At 41.5% G+C, this 18910-nt stretch overlaps 1 protein-coding gene and 1 long non-coding RNA gene across 5 annotated transcripts in view; one reads left to right on the top strand and one right to left on the bottom strand.

Moving 5' to 3' along the window:
* The window catches only part of Ophn1 (oligophrenin 1), a 328259-nt gene that overhangs the window by 179454 nt on the left and 129895 nt on the right, over positions 1–18910 (bottom strand). For all 4 annotated transcript variants that reach the window (XM_048336869.1, XM_048336872.1, XM_048336871.1 and 1 more), the window contains exons 4-5: positions 15266–15327; positions 9412–9483 (exon numbers count right to left, since the gene is read on the bottom strand). In XM_048336869.1, the coding sequence (XP_048192826.1) occupies positions 9412–9483; positions 15266–15327 (134 nt within the window). The remainder of the gene's footprint in view (positions 1–9411; positions 9484–15265; positions 15328–18910) is intronic.
* Positions 1135–14556, top strand: LOC125344247. Its single transcript, XR_007209449.1, has 3 exons — positions 1135–1477; positions 14251–14262; positions 14481–14556. It is a non-coding gene; the product is annotated as an uncharacterized LOC125344247 (long non-coding RNA).

The raw sequence follows: 18910 nt of genomic DNA, 5'->3' as shown, positions 1-18910 counted from the left end.
CTTAAGCCACAACTCCACTTCCAGCTTTTTCCTGGTTAACTGGAGATAAGAATCTCAGGGACGTTTTTGCCCAGTATAGGTTTGAACCACAGTCCTCAGATCTTAGCCTCCTCAGTAGCTAGGATTATAGGAGTGAGCCAACAGTGCCCAATTAGGAAGATATTTTGAATTCTAATACAATTATTTCACAGAAATGGAAATTGTGTCCTGGTGCTAACCTTGTCTGACACCTCATCTCATTTAATCTTCATCCCCTCTTTGTGTAGGAGGTCAGAGTATTATACACATTTTCCAGGAGAAAAACAGACTCTGCCAGGTGAAATAAATCACTCCACATCACAGAATTAGTTAAAAGTGGAGTGTTCTGGTTTAATTTTAATGTCTATGAGCTGAGATGGTGCCCACGTGGCTGCTTGTACTACTGCATTGTGAGAGGAGACCCTGGAACCAGACTACCTGTGTTCAGTCCAACTTCTACTCCTTCTAATGCATGGCTGAGCAAAATTTCATAGGCTGCTTGGATCTTAGGTTTCTGCTGTGGTGGTTCATGGATTGTCTTCCTGTTTTTGTTGTTGTTGTTTTAATAAAGCAGGGATACATAGGAGGGGCCCTCATCATATGGTAGTTTGCAAGCTTAAATGAATAATTATCTGGACTGTTGGCACCAGATGAGCACTATGTGAAAATACCACAAATAAAGAAATACACATGTGTAGCTAGAGTCCTGCAGTTAGATGAGTCACATCCAGCCCAGTGTGCAGCTTCCAGGAATAACTCCACTTGTGTTATCACACAGTGACAGATGCCGCTTAGAAAGATCTCCAGGGACAGCAAGGGTACTAGCTCTCCCTATCATCACACAGCACTGAAATGCTATTATACACAGGAGGGACTTCCTCAACTTAAACTTCAGCCCTTTCTAGCTTGACTTTGGCCCCCGGAGGAAATGGAAAGAGCTGAATATGGCAATGTGGGAAATGGAATCACAGGAAAGTGTGTGTGTGTGTGTGTGTGTGTGTGTGTGTGTGTGTATGTGTGTCTTAGCAATTTTGCTCAAGGCTAGCACTCTTCCACTTGGAGCCACAGCTCCACTTCCTGTTTTCTGGTGGTTACAGGGAAATAAGAGACTCACACACTTTCCTGGTTGGGCTGGCTTCAAACCACGATCCTCAGAACTCAGCCTCCTGAGTAGCTAGGATTACATGAGCCACCAGCACTCTATTTGGAAAGCAGCTTTCATTTCATGAGAGTAGGAGGAGTACTGACCGACCTCCATCTCCCTCCAATTCAACTTCTAGAATGCTAAAGACCTAAGAGGGGAAAGAATCTGAGATTCTAGTATTCTATGTAAACATAAGCTGGTTCCGTTACCCCCACTACCCCACCACTATTTCCTAGGAAACAAAAAATATCAAATTAAGAGATCACACAGCTCCTCCTCACTCATGACTTGCTCAAGGTACTGTCAAGTAAGACTGTTCCCAATTCTCCCAGGTGCTATATCTGTACTTGGCTAATATGACATGGTAGTTTTACTAGGTGCAGAACTCATTTCACTTCCTTAGTGGTTGAGCTTCACCATATGACTTATTGGGGACAAGTGGAATTTTCAAGAAAGTGATAGTATGCCAGCTTTCAGCCTGGCTGGAAAAGACTTCACCTGTCTCTGCTTACCCATCATGCATTGCTGCTATCATCATGAAAAGAACAGATTACAAGAACCTCCCTGAGAGACACATGGAGCAGACCTAACTACAGTTAGTGGCCTCAGCCAAGCCCTAACAAACCTAACTGAAGCCAATCAAAACACAGTTGGAAGATCTAGAAATGAGCTGTTATTCTTTGTTCTTTTTTTCTTTCTTTTTTGTGTGTGCTTATACTTGAGCTTGAACTCGGGGCCTGGGTGCTTTCCCCTTAGCCTTTTTACACAAGGCTGGTGCTCTACTACTTGACCTATACTTCCACTTCCAGCTGGATAATTGTAGATAAGAGGCTCATGAACTTTCCTGCCTAGGTTGGCTTTGAACCCAAATCCTCAGATCACATCATCTAAGTAGCTAAGAATACAGGCATGAGCCATCAGTACCTGACATGCTACTGATTTTTAAGGTGCTTTGTGTTTGGTCCTCTCCCTGAGGGCTACATGCAGATGCCCCCACCTCATTAAGTCTCCACCCAGTTACCTGGGTAACCTGCAGACCTGGAGACCTCCCCTTTCCCTGAGGTCACATCCTAATCCACCTGGCCACACCCCTTGCCCCTGCCCTAGATATAAGGCAGGGCTGGGTGGGGGTCTCTCTCTTGCTTCTCTCCGGCCAAGGATTATCTTGGCCACAGGCCAGCAGTTCGGTAATAAACTTTCTCTCCTGCCTGAAGACTGCGTGGCGTTCTCTTTTACCAGCTACCTACTTTAAAAACCTTACATATATGGTGCCGTGACTCGGATGGGGCTTAAGAGTCAGGTCAGGCAGAATTCCCATCTATTTTTCTTCTTTTTCTGGGAGTATCCCAGTCCTGATGGCCTTTTTTCCGCGAACCAAACTGCTACGAGTCGCCACGCGGCACTTTTCACTAATACCATTGCTGGCCTCCACACCCACCTCCACCTCCACACCACTTGTCTACCCTGGTGAGTGAAACTGCTGCTGCTCGGGTTCTCTGCCGCTCCATCCGTCGCTTCTGCCACTTCTGCCTGCTGCTTCTGCCCGGTAAGCTCATCCACTCACCAGGCGCCTCTCTCCCGTGCTTTTTGGGTTTTGCATCACAGTCACACCCAAGCCGGGAAACTGCTAGCACGCCTCTTGACAGTGCAATGAGGCCTGCTCAAAATACTCACTCAGATACAGTTTTTGCCACTGCAATGGTAAATGGTCAGAAGTCACTTATATTCAGGCTCTCTCTTTCTCTTTTCCTCTCTTTCTCTTCCTTTTTCTCCCTCTCTCACATCTTCCTGCTTACTTGCTTACTATATAAAATTCCCAAGTCGTACCATCGTTGTGTGCCTTGCTCACAAAGCTGCCTCTTTTCACAGACCTCTGAAACTGAGGCTTGACCACCAATGTGCTTTGTCAGCAAAGATATCTAAAAGTTCTTTTCTCTAGCATTGACCACGTGGTGAATGTTGGGTTTAACAGGCATCAGCTCAGGCGCCATTATGCCATGCCACGTGTTCTCTGTTAGTGTGTTTGTGTCCTGCCACCCCCCTCAACATGGCATCCCACTGGAGTTTATCAAAATATGGTTTCTCCATTTGATAATCTGAAAATTGTTTGCTAGCAAAATTGTTTTTCTAACTGACAACGTGGTTTTAAAATATTGGGCAAAAAAAAAATGTAATTTACTATTGGAATTCCAAAAGACTCTACTGCTAAAATTCATTTTTGCATGCTGTAAAACCTATGTGCACAGTGTGTATGTCTGTGTAAATGTCATTTGTTAATATGTTCATCTAGCTATATATCTATGCTAAAACTCATCACATCTACTGAGTTTTGTCATTGCAGAATTCTGGCAAGTATTTGGTCAGTTCTTGACAAGGTACAGGTAAGCTCTAGTCCCCTTGGTCTCCTTGTTGTTTTAATTGGAAATAAAAAAGGGCTTTTGTGGCAAAGATACCTTGGATTGCAGTTTGAAGCCAGCCCGGGCAGAAAATCTCTCAAACTCCATCTCCCAACTGACCAGCGAAGAGCTAGGCTGGAAGCATGGCTGAAGAGACTTATCTCTTACCAGCCAAATGCTGGAAGTAGGGTTCAAGTGGTAGAGTGCTAGCCTCGAGCAGAAGTGCTCAGGGACAGTGCCCAGGCCCTGAGTTCAAATCCTGTGAATGCCAACAAGGGCAAGCCATCCCAGCAACAAGCACCTAGACCACTGGGACTCAGCCAGTTCCAGGAACAAGGATCATGGAGAGGAGTAAGAGGAGAATTATGTCACATCCTAATTGGAGTCACTTTGTCTCGCCCTTTCAAAATTAATCAGAGCTGGGGGATCAAGAGATAGTAGCTTGTCCATCTAATGTCCATGCCTGAGTGTAAGAACTGTCCAAGTCATCCAATTTTTAATTTTGTGCCCTAAACCCTTCCTTTTGCCTTAATATTTTTTTGTCCAGCCCTGTCTCATGAGACTTCTTCCAGGCTTCATTCAAGGACTGGCATCTAACACCAAGGGACCCTGTTGCTCACCTTCTCCAGGAGGGGCCACATTTCTGCCTTTTACCCCTAATGCCGACGCCCCTTGTCAGCAGGAAGCAGCCAGAGAGTCTTCATCCTTTTTCACAACTATTAAAAGGCTGGAATGTTTGGTCCTCTCCCTGAGGGCTACATGCAGAAGCCCCCACCTCATTAAGTCTCCACCCAGTTACCTGGGTAACCTGCAGATCTGAACTCTGGTTTCCTCACTGGTCAAATAAATGTTAGCTGCCCTACACTCATCTACCAACAAAATAATTAAAATATTCATTATACCCACACAACAGCCATTAGCCAGAGGTGGTTGCTAGAATTTACAACCCATTGAAATTACATAATCTGAAAATCCAGTACCTCAGGTCATACTAAAAACTTTCCAAGTGTATCTTTCTGAATTACTGTCACACAGCTTAGCTCTGTAACACCTTGACTACTTCATTGTCCCTTCTTATGCACTGACATATCACTGACACATCACACATGAAATTCTGAAATTCAAGGTTAATTTCTTGCAAAGTGGTAATGGATGAATATGTTGCTTCTACACCATCTCTAGGGCATACTCTGGCTTTTGGAACACAGGCCAACTCTAACACCTTTGCATTCATTGACCCTCCTAGAAATGTTTGTGCCTTGTCCCACCTTCTGCATTTTTTCAGCCATGTCATTTTCTTGAAGCTCTTCCATGATCTCTGTGCATGAGATGAAACAGAAAGACTAACAAGCCCCTGCTATTAATGCCCTCTTCTCTGCCATCTGTTGGGTGAGAGCAGTGTATCATAGCTTCCACACCAGCTCCAGCTCTCCAAGAAGTGGGTTAAATGCAATCTGATGTCTTAGTCAGACAACTTGGCACTGGTCCCATCAGAAACCACACAAAGGCATAATTCATGGGTTGTTCCTTTCTGGCAAGGGCATCCTTGAAAAAGAACTGAAAACATCATACTGTGGGCAACTTTGACAAGACTCAAAAAATATGAATCAAAGGGTACAAATACTCTCCCTGTCATGTGTCTAGAGGGGATGACTGAGTCTTTATTCTGCCATCACTAATGGACAGTCCAGCATTCTATACTGTAGGATGAAAGACCCATTATGAACAGTGCTGGACTGAGCCCTATTTGTCCTCTTGTATCTTGGGACGGGGGGGGGGGGGGGGGGGGGGGGGGCGGCGGCGGCGGGTAGGGAAGTTGCATGGTGGTGGGAAGGGAGATCATGCTGAGAAGGGTTCTGTTTATCAAGTGACAGCTAAAGTACTCACAGGGAGGGTAGGAAGTCACAAACTTTGCATGGGACAGAACAATTGATAGGGAAGAGGAATAGTAGTTAACCAGGCACAAGTCCAGTAGACAAGAAACTAGGAAGACAAGAGGCTGAGACTGAGGCTAAGAGTTCAAAGGCAGGAAAGTCCATCAAACTATCTCCAATTAACCACCAAAAAGCCAGAAGTAGAGCTGAGGCTCAAGTAGTAGTGTTAAAAAAAAAAAAGCTCAGGGGAAGAAAGGATAAAAAAAGAAGTCTTCCTCGATATCTGCCCACCAAAACTTACTATATACATTAACTTTAATGTGTGGCAACGTTCATGAAGTCATTGCTAAAAAAATGTGAATTCAAATCCTGGCTATGACACAATAAGAAGAATTTAATGATAATAACCAAAAAGATTTCAGAGTAGAATAGTCAAGTTACTAATCCTAACAGTGAGAAGTGGCTGACGAAAGGTGAAAGACTAAAGGTGGGTGGGGGGAGTAAAAAGAAAAAGATAGTCGTGCTAAGATTTTCACATTGCAAACCACAGTCTAAAGTTGATGGAGTGGGCTAGAGAAGGGAGGAGCTCAGTGGTAGAGCTCTTGTCAAGCATGTATGAGGTCCTGGGTTATAGCCCCAGCACTATAATAAAAGGTGCTGAAGTAAGAAATAGGCTTTGAGTAAATTGTTTAAAACAATAGAGGTAATCAATTTTTATTTTATTTTACCTCTTTTGAGGTAAAATGGGCCTGGCATGGTAGCTTACACCTTTCATCCCAGTTATTTTGGAAGAGATCAGAAGGATTGTGGACTACGGCCAAACCTGGACAAAAAACTCAAGACCCTATTTGAAAAACAAAGCAAAAAAGGGCTGGAGGAGTGGTTCAAGTGGTAGAGCATCTGCCTAGCACACATAACGCCCTGACTTCAAACCCCAGTACTGACAAAAAAGTAAGAGGCAAAGGGGGGAGGGAGGAATGAGGGAGGAGGTAACAAACAGTACAAGAAATGTACCCAAGGCCTAACGTATGAAACTGTAACCTCTCTGTACATCACTTTGACAATAAATAAGAATAAATAAGAGGCAAAACAGTGTTATAATTATGCAAATGTGGAAGATGAAAAGGGGAAAGTGCAATCAATGATCTATATTTGTAGCTTGAAGCAAGAAATCTCTAAAGTTCAGTCAATATGAACAGCTTTGAAAAGAGTAGTACAGGTTTATTTTATTTTTCACTTGATTGTTTTGCTTTATCTCTTTCAGTACTAGTGACTGAACCTAGAGCATTGTCTTTGGTAGGCAAGTACTTTAACACTAAGCTGCACTCCATTATTATTATATCCATTATTATCCATTATTATATTTTAAAATAAATGTGTTACATAACTTCAATTTGTAGAATGAAAAAAAAAACTAAACAAATGGTTTTCAAAAATTAAGAGCTGTGAAATATGATTAGTCTGATGAAACTGCAAAGCACACATCAAAACCAGAATAAACCATATGTCCTGAGTTTAAAACAAAGGGCTGGGGATATGGCCTAGTGGCAAGAGTCCTTGCCTCATATACATGAAGCCCTGGGTTCAATTCCCCAGCACCACATATACAGAAAACGGCCAGAAGTGGCACTGTGGCTCAAGTGGCAGAGTGCTAGCCTTGAGCAAAAAGAAGCCAGGGAGAGTGCTCAGACCCTGAGACCAAGCCCCAGGACTGGCCAAAAAAAAAAAAAAAAAAAAAAAAAAAACCTGAGTGTAAAACAAAGTGTTTGGGAAGAAAACTCAGGATCCTATGCATATTAGGCAAACTGCCACTTACACAATACAACCTTCCCTCAGACATAATTCCTTCTGAACTTTTTCCTTTCGTAGTTGGTTGAATCCTTGGATGTAGATCTCATGGATATCCACGATTAACTATACATCCAAAATATTAACAATTTAACATGTAATCGATATAAACTATGAAGGATATATTTTACGTTGTTCACACCATTTTCAAAATCCAAGGCATGTCTTATATTCATAGCACAATGAATTCTAAATAACTCACTTTTAGTATTCAGTAGATACACATTCAGTTAGTTAATTACCTTTAGATTCTTAAACTAAGGAAGTATCAGATTAGGAATTATTTGTTTTCTGTTCTTATTACACACAAGATTACTGAGACCATTTCAGCAATGATACTCACTAGACACTATGTTGGAATTGAGCTTTACAACTTGGGGAAAAGGGGAGTTGGGATGGGGGGAATGGGACAAAATGAGGGAGGGGCTGACACTGTTCAAAAAGAAATGTACTAGGGGCTGGGGATATAGCCTAGTGGCAAGAGTGCCTGCCTCGGATACACGAGGCCCTAGGTTCGATTCCCCAGCACCACATATACAGAAAACGGCCAGAAGCGGCGCTGTGGCTCAAGTGGCAGAGTGCTAGCCTTGAGCGGGAAGAAGCCAGGGACAGTGCTCAGGCCCTGAGTCCAAGGCCCAGGACTGGCCAAAAAAAAAAAACAAACAAACAAACAAAAAAAAAGAAATGTACTCATTACTTATATAACAGTAACCCCTCTGTATATCATCTTTACAATAAAATAAAAATAAAGATTACTGAGGGCTAGGAATGTGGCTTAGTTGTAGGGTGCTTGCCTAGCATGCATGAAACCCTGGGTTCGATTCCTCAGTAGCACATAAACAGAAAAGGCTAGAAGTGGTGCTATCAGGAACAGCATTAAGCCCCAGGACTGGAAAAAAAGCAAGCAAAAAAAGATTACGGAGACCATAATGAGACTGGGTACCTCATAAGTGAGCCACTCCCTGGCTGAATGACCTCAGTTATCGCATCGCATTCAATCACCATACCTTCAATGTTAGTAGAAAATAAAACCTCTATTCCTTCAGGTGACTCTAAACTTTAAGAGAAGAAATGGAGTGTGGCTTACATAGGTGAGAGTGAGAGACACTCTTCAAGCTCCACTACCAACAAAAAATAAAATATGAAGCCAAGGTTAAATAAAATACAAATCCAGAGTGGCTCACATCTATGACCATAGCTACTTAGGGAACTGAGATCTGAGGATCAAATTTCAAAGTTAACGGGGTAGGGGGGTGGCGCAGGAAAGTCTGTGTGACTCTTATATCCAATTAGCCAGCAAAAAACTCGAAGTGGAGTTGTCACTTAAGTAGCAGAGTTACCTCTTTGAGCAAAACAATGCTCAGGAACAGTGCTCAGGCCCTGAGTTCAGACCCCAGTACTGGCACCAAAGTCTGTGTGACTCTTACATCCAATTAACCAGCAAAAATCCTAGAAGTGGAGCTGTGGTGCAAGTAGCAGAGTGACCACTTTGAGCAAAATAAGCCCAGGGACAGTGCTCAGGCCCTGAGTTCAGACCCCAGGACTGGCACCAAAGAGAGAGACACAGAAACATAGAGACACAATACGAATCCATGCTTGGCACAGGCGACTCACACCTGTAATCCCATTTACTCAGGCAACTGAGATGTGAAGATTGAGGTTCAAAGCCAGCCTAGACAAGAAAGTCTTTGAGATTTCTATCCCCATTTAACCACCAAAAAACCTAGAAATGGGCCTGTGGCTCAAATGTAGAGCACCAGCATTGAGCAGAAAAAGCTTTACTTCCAGATTTGGGGTAGTTAATTTGGGAACCTCCTGAACTTTTCTATCCTGTCTGGCATCAAACTGCAGTCCTCAGATCTCAGCCTCTTGAGTGGAGCTGTGGCTTAAGTGGTAGAGTGCTAGACTTAAACAAAAAGGTCAAGGATAGTACCCAGGCCCTGAGTTCAAGTCCCAGGATTGTCACAAAAAAAAAAGTTAACCTACAAAATAGTTCTATGCTACTTTCTTTTATGTTCTAGATAAATGATAACCATGGTTAATTATAACTTCTGATCAAAGAAAATTTCCTCAATAGTAAGAAAGAACACAAAATCTATTGGCTCAATTTTAACTAATAGGGAAAATATACCTTTGTAAAACCTATTTGTTCCTTCCGGAAATTTTCCAGGGGTTTGATCAGCAAATCACTGGCATTTTGTACCTATAAAAAATAAACAAAAACACACAAAATAAGCTTGGGTTAAGAAGCTTCTGGTTGCTAGGTCATTTTCTTTCAATACAACATCCTGCAAGATAATGACTGGAAATAGGAGTGTAGTTCAGTGATAAGGCATGTGATCAAAATGTGGAAGGCCCTGGGTTCAATTCTAATTTTCAAAACAACCAGAATGCTAACTGGTGTTCTGGTTGACAGGATTGTTACTGCTTCTTTCCACACTGAGGAGTTTTTAATTAATAAATATCTGGAGTCATGTCCAAGAAAGAGGTGGGGTGCAGGCACAGAAAGAGAATGGGCAAATACATAGAAAAGCCAATGTACTAAGTACAAATGATTTCATGGGACACAAATGAGTTAGCATTAGGGTAGATCCCACAACAAACTACTCCTGGCTCCTGATCCAGTGTGTCATAGGACCAGAATATTTCCTTCAGAAGTAGAAGCAATGTGTTATGATATTAGAGAATACCCACCTGACTTTTCATCTTATCTAAATGTATATGTTTGGAAGCTGATAGGAATGGCCTACCCAGATAAAACAAATATAAGTATTAATAGGTCTTGGACACATAAAAACACTTAATCCAAAATGAAGCCTTTGAACTGTAGACAGGTCAAGATAATACCAGGCTTTTGTTTAATCAAAATGTTTTGGTAACCACATTTGTCTTAGGCAGTGAGTAAGGTGTGTTTCCTCAGGGTGAATCAGCCCCACCATAATGGAAGACCTCAGAGAAAGCAACTAGAGGGCTGGCTTTTAGCACTCATTGCATTCACTGTGATGTATTATAAAAATAGAGGAAAATGAGAGGCTAACATCCTATGGATGAAACATAAGTTATCAGTAAGACAAGTTATTCCTCCATACCAAAAACAAAAGACTGGAGCTAAGAAGAAAGCAGACAGGTAGTATGAGTTCTTCATATGCAAGGCCATGGGTTTGATCACAGAGAGTGAGAAGTAGAAACAGATAGAGAGGGAAATAGAAGACAGAAAGTCAGTATTGACCAATCTGGAATTTTTCAAACTAAAAAGCAATTTTCAATTTACCACAAAAAAAGCATCAAAAGCTGAAGCGTTCATGTATAATTCAACCACATACTGCAAGTCATTTGGACCTCCTGTTTTGTGTCTAAATAGATTCACTGTTCAGTTTACTGAAAAAATATCTAACAAACCAATAAGAACCTTCATATGAAGCTGGATATTCTGATCTATTGAAGCTCTTAATACTGCCCTCCAAGACTGCCAAACTTGCAGAAAAGATAAAACTATGCAAGTTTTTCCATAAGAGCCTTTTCCCTCTATGTCTCCTGGTAACCATCATTTCTATAGCTCACTTTCTAAACTCTGTATAATACAGCCTAAATGTAGGAAATCATATAATATTTCCTTACCCTTGTTATCTCATACAAAAAGACCTTGTGGGATGTCAGTGGCTCACAGCTGTAATCCTAGCTACTCAAGAGGATGAGATGTGAGCATCAAGGTTCAGAGGTGGCCTAAGCAGGAAAGTTCATGAGAATCTTCTTTCCAGTTAATCATCAAAAAGCCAGAAGTGGAGATGGAGCTCAACTGGTACAGTGCCAATCTTGAGTGAAAAAGCTAAAGCCCTGAGTTTAATCCCCAACACTATGCCAAAAAAAAGCAAGGAAATATGGTCTAATGGCAAGAGTGCTTGCCTCAAATACATAAAGCCCTGGGTTCGATTCCTCAGCACCACATATATAGAAAATGGCCAGAAGTGGCACTGTGGCTCAAGTGGCAGAGTGCTAGCCTTGAGCAAAAAAGAAGCCAGGGATAGTGCTCAGGCCCTGAGTTTAAGGCCCAGAACTGGCCAAAAAAAAAGTGGGGGGATGAGGGAAGGTAGAAAACCAGACCATTTTTATACAAAGGTTTCTACACCCACCATTTGTGATTATTATCACTACTACTCATTTACTGGACCTATAAAATCTGTTTCTAGATTCTACTGGCTCTAAACATGGGATAACCTATCTCCCAGCGGGACACTTAACAGCCCTACATCCTTAAGTAGATTCATAAGCCAGAGGCAGGAAAATTCATTAATTGATCCTGCAAGAAGAATCTCTGTGGAGGTACAATTCAGACAGAAGAAATGCCTGAATTACTGACCAACAAACTAATCAGACAGAATTGAATCATTTAGTTTTAGAACAGATTGTTAAGCTAGATGTGGATGGCTCATACCTGTAATCGTAGCTACTCAAAGGCTGAGATCTGAAACTAGGGATTCAAAACCAACCCAGGCACCAAAGTTCATGAAACTTGTATAGCAAATTCCAATTAACCACCAAAAAAGCCAGAAGTGGAATTCAAGTGGTAGAGCACCAGCCTTGAGGGGGGAAAAAAAAGCTAATGGACAACACCCAGGCCTTGAGTTAAGAAAAGAGAGAAAGAGCACTGCAGATAACAGTCTTTGAGAGTGAGAATATGAGGGCTTCCTTGGTTTATTTTCGGCACTCTTCAAAGACAGAAGAGGCACAATGCCAGCAGAGCCCCACATAGAAGAAGAAAAGGAGGTAGACAACCTTCCTACTTACACAGGAAGTCTGCAATCCAGATGCATGCAGACCACCTCTGAGCTACTACAATCTCTTCCAGAGCACTGACAATTGTATCACAGCTGGGATCCTCCACAGTCCCTCCCTTCATAACTCCGGTAACAAGTTCCATTCATTTATGGAGATGAATAATCACACATTATTGCCACCTTCAAGAGCTCTGACCTTCATTCTGTTACTTAAAATCTTATGGTGGACTTTTAGTGTAGAAGGGATACAAAACTGGTACACATCTCCCAAATTATCCAGATGAGGGCAGATAGTAGCCATTTTGCCACCCTCACCCTCCAAGGAAAAGGGACGGGTCTGATCAAGCAATAGATTTGCATGGTATGAAAGGTTCTCATTAACCTTCACAGAACTCCTGGAATTAAGCGGAAAATGAGGAGCACACATAATATATGATTGAAGAGTCATGGGAAAGAAAAGGGCCCAACATAATGAGAGACAGAAGTACATGTATTAGTCACATGGCCACAAGCCAGCAAGAAAGATGAGAATAAAATCTCAAAAGATGAATCCTACTTCAATATTTTAGACATTTGTTAAGAGGTAAATAAAAAGGATCAAGAAACAATGTGCTAAGCAGAGGGAGAATGCCTCAGGCACCAGTCCAAAAAGTCTTTAGGCAAAAAAGAACATTCAAGAAGAGTGTAGATTAGCTACTGGGCCCAATCTATGAGGCTTCTTGGAAACCATCCATGTTGGTCTCTCAGTAGTGTTAGAAAAAAAATTTCTTTTTTATTTGTGCCAGTACTGGGGTTTGAACTAATGGCCTAGGTGACTGATGTTCTTTAGGGTTTTTTTTGTTTGTTTGCTTTTTTTGCTCAAGTCTAGCATTCTACCACTTGAGCCACAGCTCCACTTTTGGATTTTTCTTTTGGAGTTTTTGTAACTGTTTTTGGAATATATTATCTTTAAGTAGTTGTACAAAGAAGTTGACATTCATCTCTTTCAACATTCTCACCCACCCTTCCTAACCCACTCTTTCCCTCTCCTATCTTAATTTTAGGCTATGTATTGATTTTTTTTCCATTTAACAAAGCAGTTTATGTATACAATGTGGTATATACAATGAATTCTTGCCTGCGTTGTCCCCACTTCTCCCTTCCTCCTTCTACCCCTCTCCCCTTGGCCCCACCTCCCCTCTTGCAAATACCCATGTCCTGGTTCTTACTTTGTTCGACTTTGACTTAGTCTTATTAAAGAGGCACCCAGCAAGGTAGCCCCCACCCCAGTACTTCCAGAACTTTGCTGTTTCATTAGAGATAAGACTCTCACAAACTTTCCTGTCTGGAGTGGCTTAGAACTGTGATCTCCAGACCGCAGCTTCCTGAGTAGCTAGAATGTACAGATGGGAGTTACTTGGCACCCAGCTATGAGCAAATTTTTTAAACTAATAAAGTTCTCAAGTCACATTTCCATAAGCATATTTTCATGAGTAATCAAAAATAACTAAAAACAGCATTTATATATATATATATTTATAAAATACTTCTATATATATTATATCATTTGGAGTATTTCATGCTAACTATAACATTTGCCATTTGTGGAATTACAGAATGGTTCTACCACTTTGGAACAGTCTGTCAGTTTCTTACCATATTATCCAGAAGTTTACGCTCTTTAATACCTCATCAATTGAGTGAAGAGCTTACATACATTCAACAATCTAAACATTAAAGTTTATAGCAGCAGGGCGCCAGTGGCTCACACCTATAATCCAAGCTACTCTGGAAGCTGAGATCTGAGGATTGCAGTTCAAAGCCAGCAAGGGCAGGAAAGTGAATGAAACTATTATCTCCAATTAACCACTCAAACCCAAAAAAGTGGTGCTATGGCACAAGTAGTAGAGCACTAAGCTTGAGCACAAAGAGGCTCAGGGCCAGTGCTCAGGCCCTGAGTTTAAGGCCTACAAACCTACAAAAAGAAAAAAATTTATAGCAGTTTTTTTTTTGTACTGACCAGAATGGACTATCCACCAAGATGTCCTTCAGGAGGTAAATGGATAAATCATATTATACAATGAAATATCATTTAGTGATAAAACAAAAAGAAAGAAAAGAGTTATGTAGCCAAAGAAAGATGTAGATGAACTTCAAATGCATAATGCTAAGGGTACATATTGCAGTATTCTTATCATATGACATTCTGGGAAAAGGAAAGATCAGTGGTTTTAGAGTTTTGGTGGTGGAGGAAGAACACAGGAAATATTTACGATCATGAAACTGTTCTGGATAATGGCAGTATAGTGGTGGATACATGTCGTTATACATTTGTCAAATTCGCAAAAAGTGAGCCCTAATGTATTTTACAATGGAATTTAATTTTATTGTGTCAATATTGGCTATGCTTGTCAATTATAATACAAAAGTGCTTCACTCTCATAAGAGCACTCACTGTGCTTCTCATTCATTCTTTCTGCAAAAGTAAAAATCATCTAAAAACAGGCTTCAATCTATTAGTTTAAAAAAAGACATGCTGGGAGCCAGGGATTCATACCTATAATCCTAGCTACTCTGGAAAGACTGAGACATGAAGAGAGAGGTTTCAAAGCCAACCCAGGAAGGCAAACTCAAGAGATTCTTAGCTCCAATTTACCAGCCAAAAGCCATAAGTAGAGGTATGCCTCAAGTGGTAGATATCCAGTATTGAACAAAAAATCTTAGGGAGGGTACCCTAGCTCTGAGTTCAAGCCCCAGTACCAGCATGTGCACACACACATGCATATGCATGTGCACACACACATACACACACACACACACAACAATAAATGTAAGGAAAACTGTCATATAGATTTTAATAAAACAGTCATTTGTCAGATACAAATATTAGTATTTCTGAAAACAGAGAAACAGATTAATAAATAGATATGTTGATTAGAAATAGTAAAAACCACAAGTTTTGGACCATATTCAATCATCCAATTCAAGCTCTTCTGAAATCTTTTGTAGGTGAAAGGAAGGAATGAGGATGAGCTTTTCCCATCAATCTCCTCTAGCTAAAGTCAAATAGGCAAAATGAGAGCTTGAGTAGAATAGCAAATCTATTTGTGAACATGAGGTAGCCATGAGACGGGCTGGACACCGTAGAGGATCAACTAGGCTAATGAAGACAAAAAAGAATCCCTAATATCAGGTCTGATCTCAGCTCCAGCCCCAATGTAAGTGACCTACCATCATCATCCTCTCATTTTCAACTTCATTGAGCAATTCAGCAAATTCTTTGAAGGATTCGGCTGGTAAGAGAATGAAAAATAAAACAAATTAATCATGGCATTTAATAAGAGGATAAAAATGTGTGTGACACAAAATAGGAACCCACTCCTAAAGACATGAGATGTAAATCCACTAGGGGGATATGTTTAGTGTCTCACACTCTTGCTTAGCTTTTTTGCTCAAGGCTGGCACTCTACCACTTGAGCAACACCTCCAACTCCTGATTTTTGCTGGTTAGTTGGAGATAAGTCTCACAGATTTATCTGCCCACTCTAGTTTCGAATTGAGATCCTCAGATCTCAGCCTCTTGAGTGGCTAGGATTACAGATATGAGACAGATTATTTTTTTTGCCAATCTCCCACTCAAGAATTCTTTCATAGGGCTGGAAATATGGCCTAGTGGTGAAGTGCTTGCCTCGTATACATGAAGCCCTGGGTTCGATTCCTCAGCACCACATATATAGAAAAAAGCCGGAAGTAGCGCTGTGGCTCAAGTAGTAGAGTGCTAGCCTTGAGCAAAAAAAGAAGCCAGGGACAGTGCTCAGGCCAAGAGTCCACGCCCAAAGACTGGCAACAAAAACAAACAAAGAATTCTTTCATAGCTAATATTTTATTTAACTCTTCTGGTCACTCTTAGGAGTCACTAAGAGTTCTCCCATTTCACAAAATATTAAGGAGGGGTAATGGGTCTGCTAGAGGAAAAGGTAGCTCTTTGATATCAAAATTCCTGTAGTCCCTAGTCCACTAGACTCTTTTGGTGATATGTGGATCTGAAGTGTCCCTCACAAAAGACTCACGTGTTGTAGGCTTCATCCCCATCCTGTAGCACTGTTGGGAATGGTATAATTGGGAGTATGTCTTTTGAAGGGAACATTCAGGGTTCTGTCCATCTCCCTGTCTGTCTCTCTCCCTCCCTCCCTGTCCTTCCCTTCCTCTCTCTCTCCATCTCTCTCTCTCATTTCCCAGTGTTATGAATAGCTTGGCTCTACCATGTTTCTACCATGACATCCTGCCTTGTTACAGGTCCAAAGCAGTGGGCCAAGCAGCCACTGGCTATCACCACTAAAACTGTGAGGCAACATAAGCCTTTCCTCCTTTTGAAACGATTATCTCAGATATTTTGTTACAGTAACAGAACACTAGCTACCAACTTAGACAAAATCTTCTCGATTTAATCTTTCCAGGGCTCAATTTCATCATTTGTAAATGAGAATATTAATAATTATTCCATAGTGCTTATAGAACTGGATGAAATATGGGTTGCAAACAAGTTTGGAAATGTGTTGTGCCCCATTTTTCTTTGTGGCCAGGTGTAGTGGTGTACATCTATCATCCAGCACTCAGAGGGAAGAGGCAGGAGGATTGTGAGTTCAAGATCAACCTGGGCTATACAGTGAGACCCTGTCTCAAAAGATCAAAGCAAAAAAAGTTTTTTTTTTTAATAATTATGATGGAATGAAAAAGACATTTGACTTGCTAGCCACGTGATCTTAGGCAAGTTATTCCATCTCTCTAAGATTAATTTTTCCCTCCCTAAAAATAATTCCTATCTCAGAGAGTTGTTGTAATGGTTAAATAAGCTAACATTGCACCTTCTAGGCACTGGTGGTTCATGCCTGCAACTGTAGCTACTCAGAAAGCTGAGATCTAAGGATTGCAGTTCAAAGCCAGCCTGGGAAGGAAAGTCCTTCAGACTCTTATCTCCAATTAACCACCAGAAAACTGGAAGTGACGCCGTGGCTCAAGTGGTAGAACTCTAGCCTTGAGAGAAAAGGGTCAGGGACAGTGCACTCAGACCCTGTGTTCAAGCCCCACAACCACAAAATAAAAAGGTTATAAATGTCTCTCTGAAGACATAGGAAAAAAATGGCCATGTAGCAGCCAAGAAGCCTGGAGCAGAAGCTCCCCCTGTAGCCCTAAGAAGACAAGGGGCCTGCTAACACCTTGATCCAAACTTCTAGCCCCCAGAAAAGAATCTCTAGAGATGGAACAAATCTCTAAGCAGGAATCCAACCCAAAGCTTTGATTTAAAAAAAATTTTTTTTAGTCCCAGCAGAACATGGTGGGTTTTCAAGAACTGTTCCTAGTGGAATAATGAATCAAAACTTCTGGACTACAGAAGGATACTGATTATCTGTCCTCTTCTCCATGGATGTGTATATGACTACCATTTATCAGCTCTCAAAAACAACCTATCGTTTAATCCTGGAGCCATGAACTATCAAATCTTTGATTCTTTGTAATAAACTAGAAATATATCCCTATTTTGTAAACATATAGAAATGCTGCACAATTAATACAAATATTACCTAAAATTGTGTCAATGTTTAAATAAAAAACAAACTCTAAAACTACATAAGGATTATGTAATATATAGTATATAATCTAGGTGTAGTGAAAACTCCTTTTCATTTTGTAGGGTTTTTTGTAGTTTGTTTTTGTTTTTTTCTCCCAGAGCTGGGGACCGAACTCGGGGCCTTGCGCTCTCACCAGGCAAGTGTTCTTACACTGAGCCAGATCCCTAGCCCCACTCCTTTTCATTTTGTCACATAAATTTCTACAATTTATTATTATTATACACTCCGGAATATTTTTTTAATTTTTTTTGTCAGTAGTGGGACTTGGTGCCTGGGTGCTATCCCTGAGCTCTTCAGCTCAAGGCTCTCTAGCACTTGAACCATAGCAGCACTTCTAGTTTTCTAGTGGTTAACTGGAGATAAGAACCTTCTTGAACTTTCCTGCCTGGGCTGGCTTTGAACTGTGATCCTCAGATCTCAGCCTCCTGAGTAGCTAGGATTAAAGGTGTGAGCCACTGGCACCTAACAGAAATATAATTGTCAACCTACTTTCACATTCTTATTCTGTGGCATTTGGCCACAAAGAATATATTGTATGTATAGAGGGTTTTAGACCTTTCCTTATTGGCTCAACACATTAGAATCACTTGGTGATCTTAAATTCCTGTGCCCCTCCCCCTGGGTAGTGAAACTCCTTGTAGAGGAAAATCCTCCAGTGTCCTCTAGTGCTCACACTTCTGACACCAAGTACAATGAATCTTCCCTAGCATGAAGTAATTCTACAAATGTCCTGAAACCAAACAACTGTCCTATAATTCAGCTGTGACCCCACATACTCAGAGTTAGTGCAGAAGCCACAGGGAGCAGCTCTACTGCATACCACTATACGACCACACACACTGCTGGTGCCAGTCACAAGTTCCAGGTTGTGAATTGTACTTTTGGCCCACTAGCTAGAAACTGAACACCTCCATGATCATTTCCTGGAGTGATTTATAGAAGTTGGGAAAGGAAAAGTGGGGGGGGGGGGGCGGAGAGAAGGGAAGAAGGGAGGAAGAGAGGAAGGAAAGGAGAGAGGAACAGAGGGAGGGAGGGAAGGAGGGAGGGAGGGAGGGAGGGAAGGAGGGAGGGAAGGAGGGGGGAGGGGGAAGGGGGAAAGGGGAAGGGGGGAAGGGGAAGGGGAAGGGGAAGGGGAAGGGGAAGGAGAAGGGGAAGGGGAAGGGAAGAGAAAAATCCAGGGAAAATGAAGTACTATTATTAAGACATAAAGAAGAATGAGGGCTAGGAATATGTCCTAGTGGCAAGA

Source organism: Perognathus longimembris, chromosome 28, assembly GCF_023159225.1.
Source record: "Perognathus longimembris pacificus isolate PPM17 chromosome 28, ASM2315922v1, whole genome shotgun sequence".
NCBI classification, from domain to species: domain Eukaryota; kingdom Metazoa; phylum Chordata; class Mammalia; order Rodentia; family Heteromyidae; genus Perognathus; species Perognathus longimembris.
The sequence above is the reverse complement of the archived record's forward strand: the minus strand, read 5'-3'. Positions and strand labels throughout refer to the sequence as shown.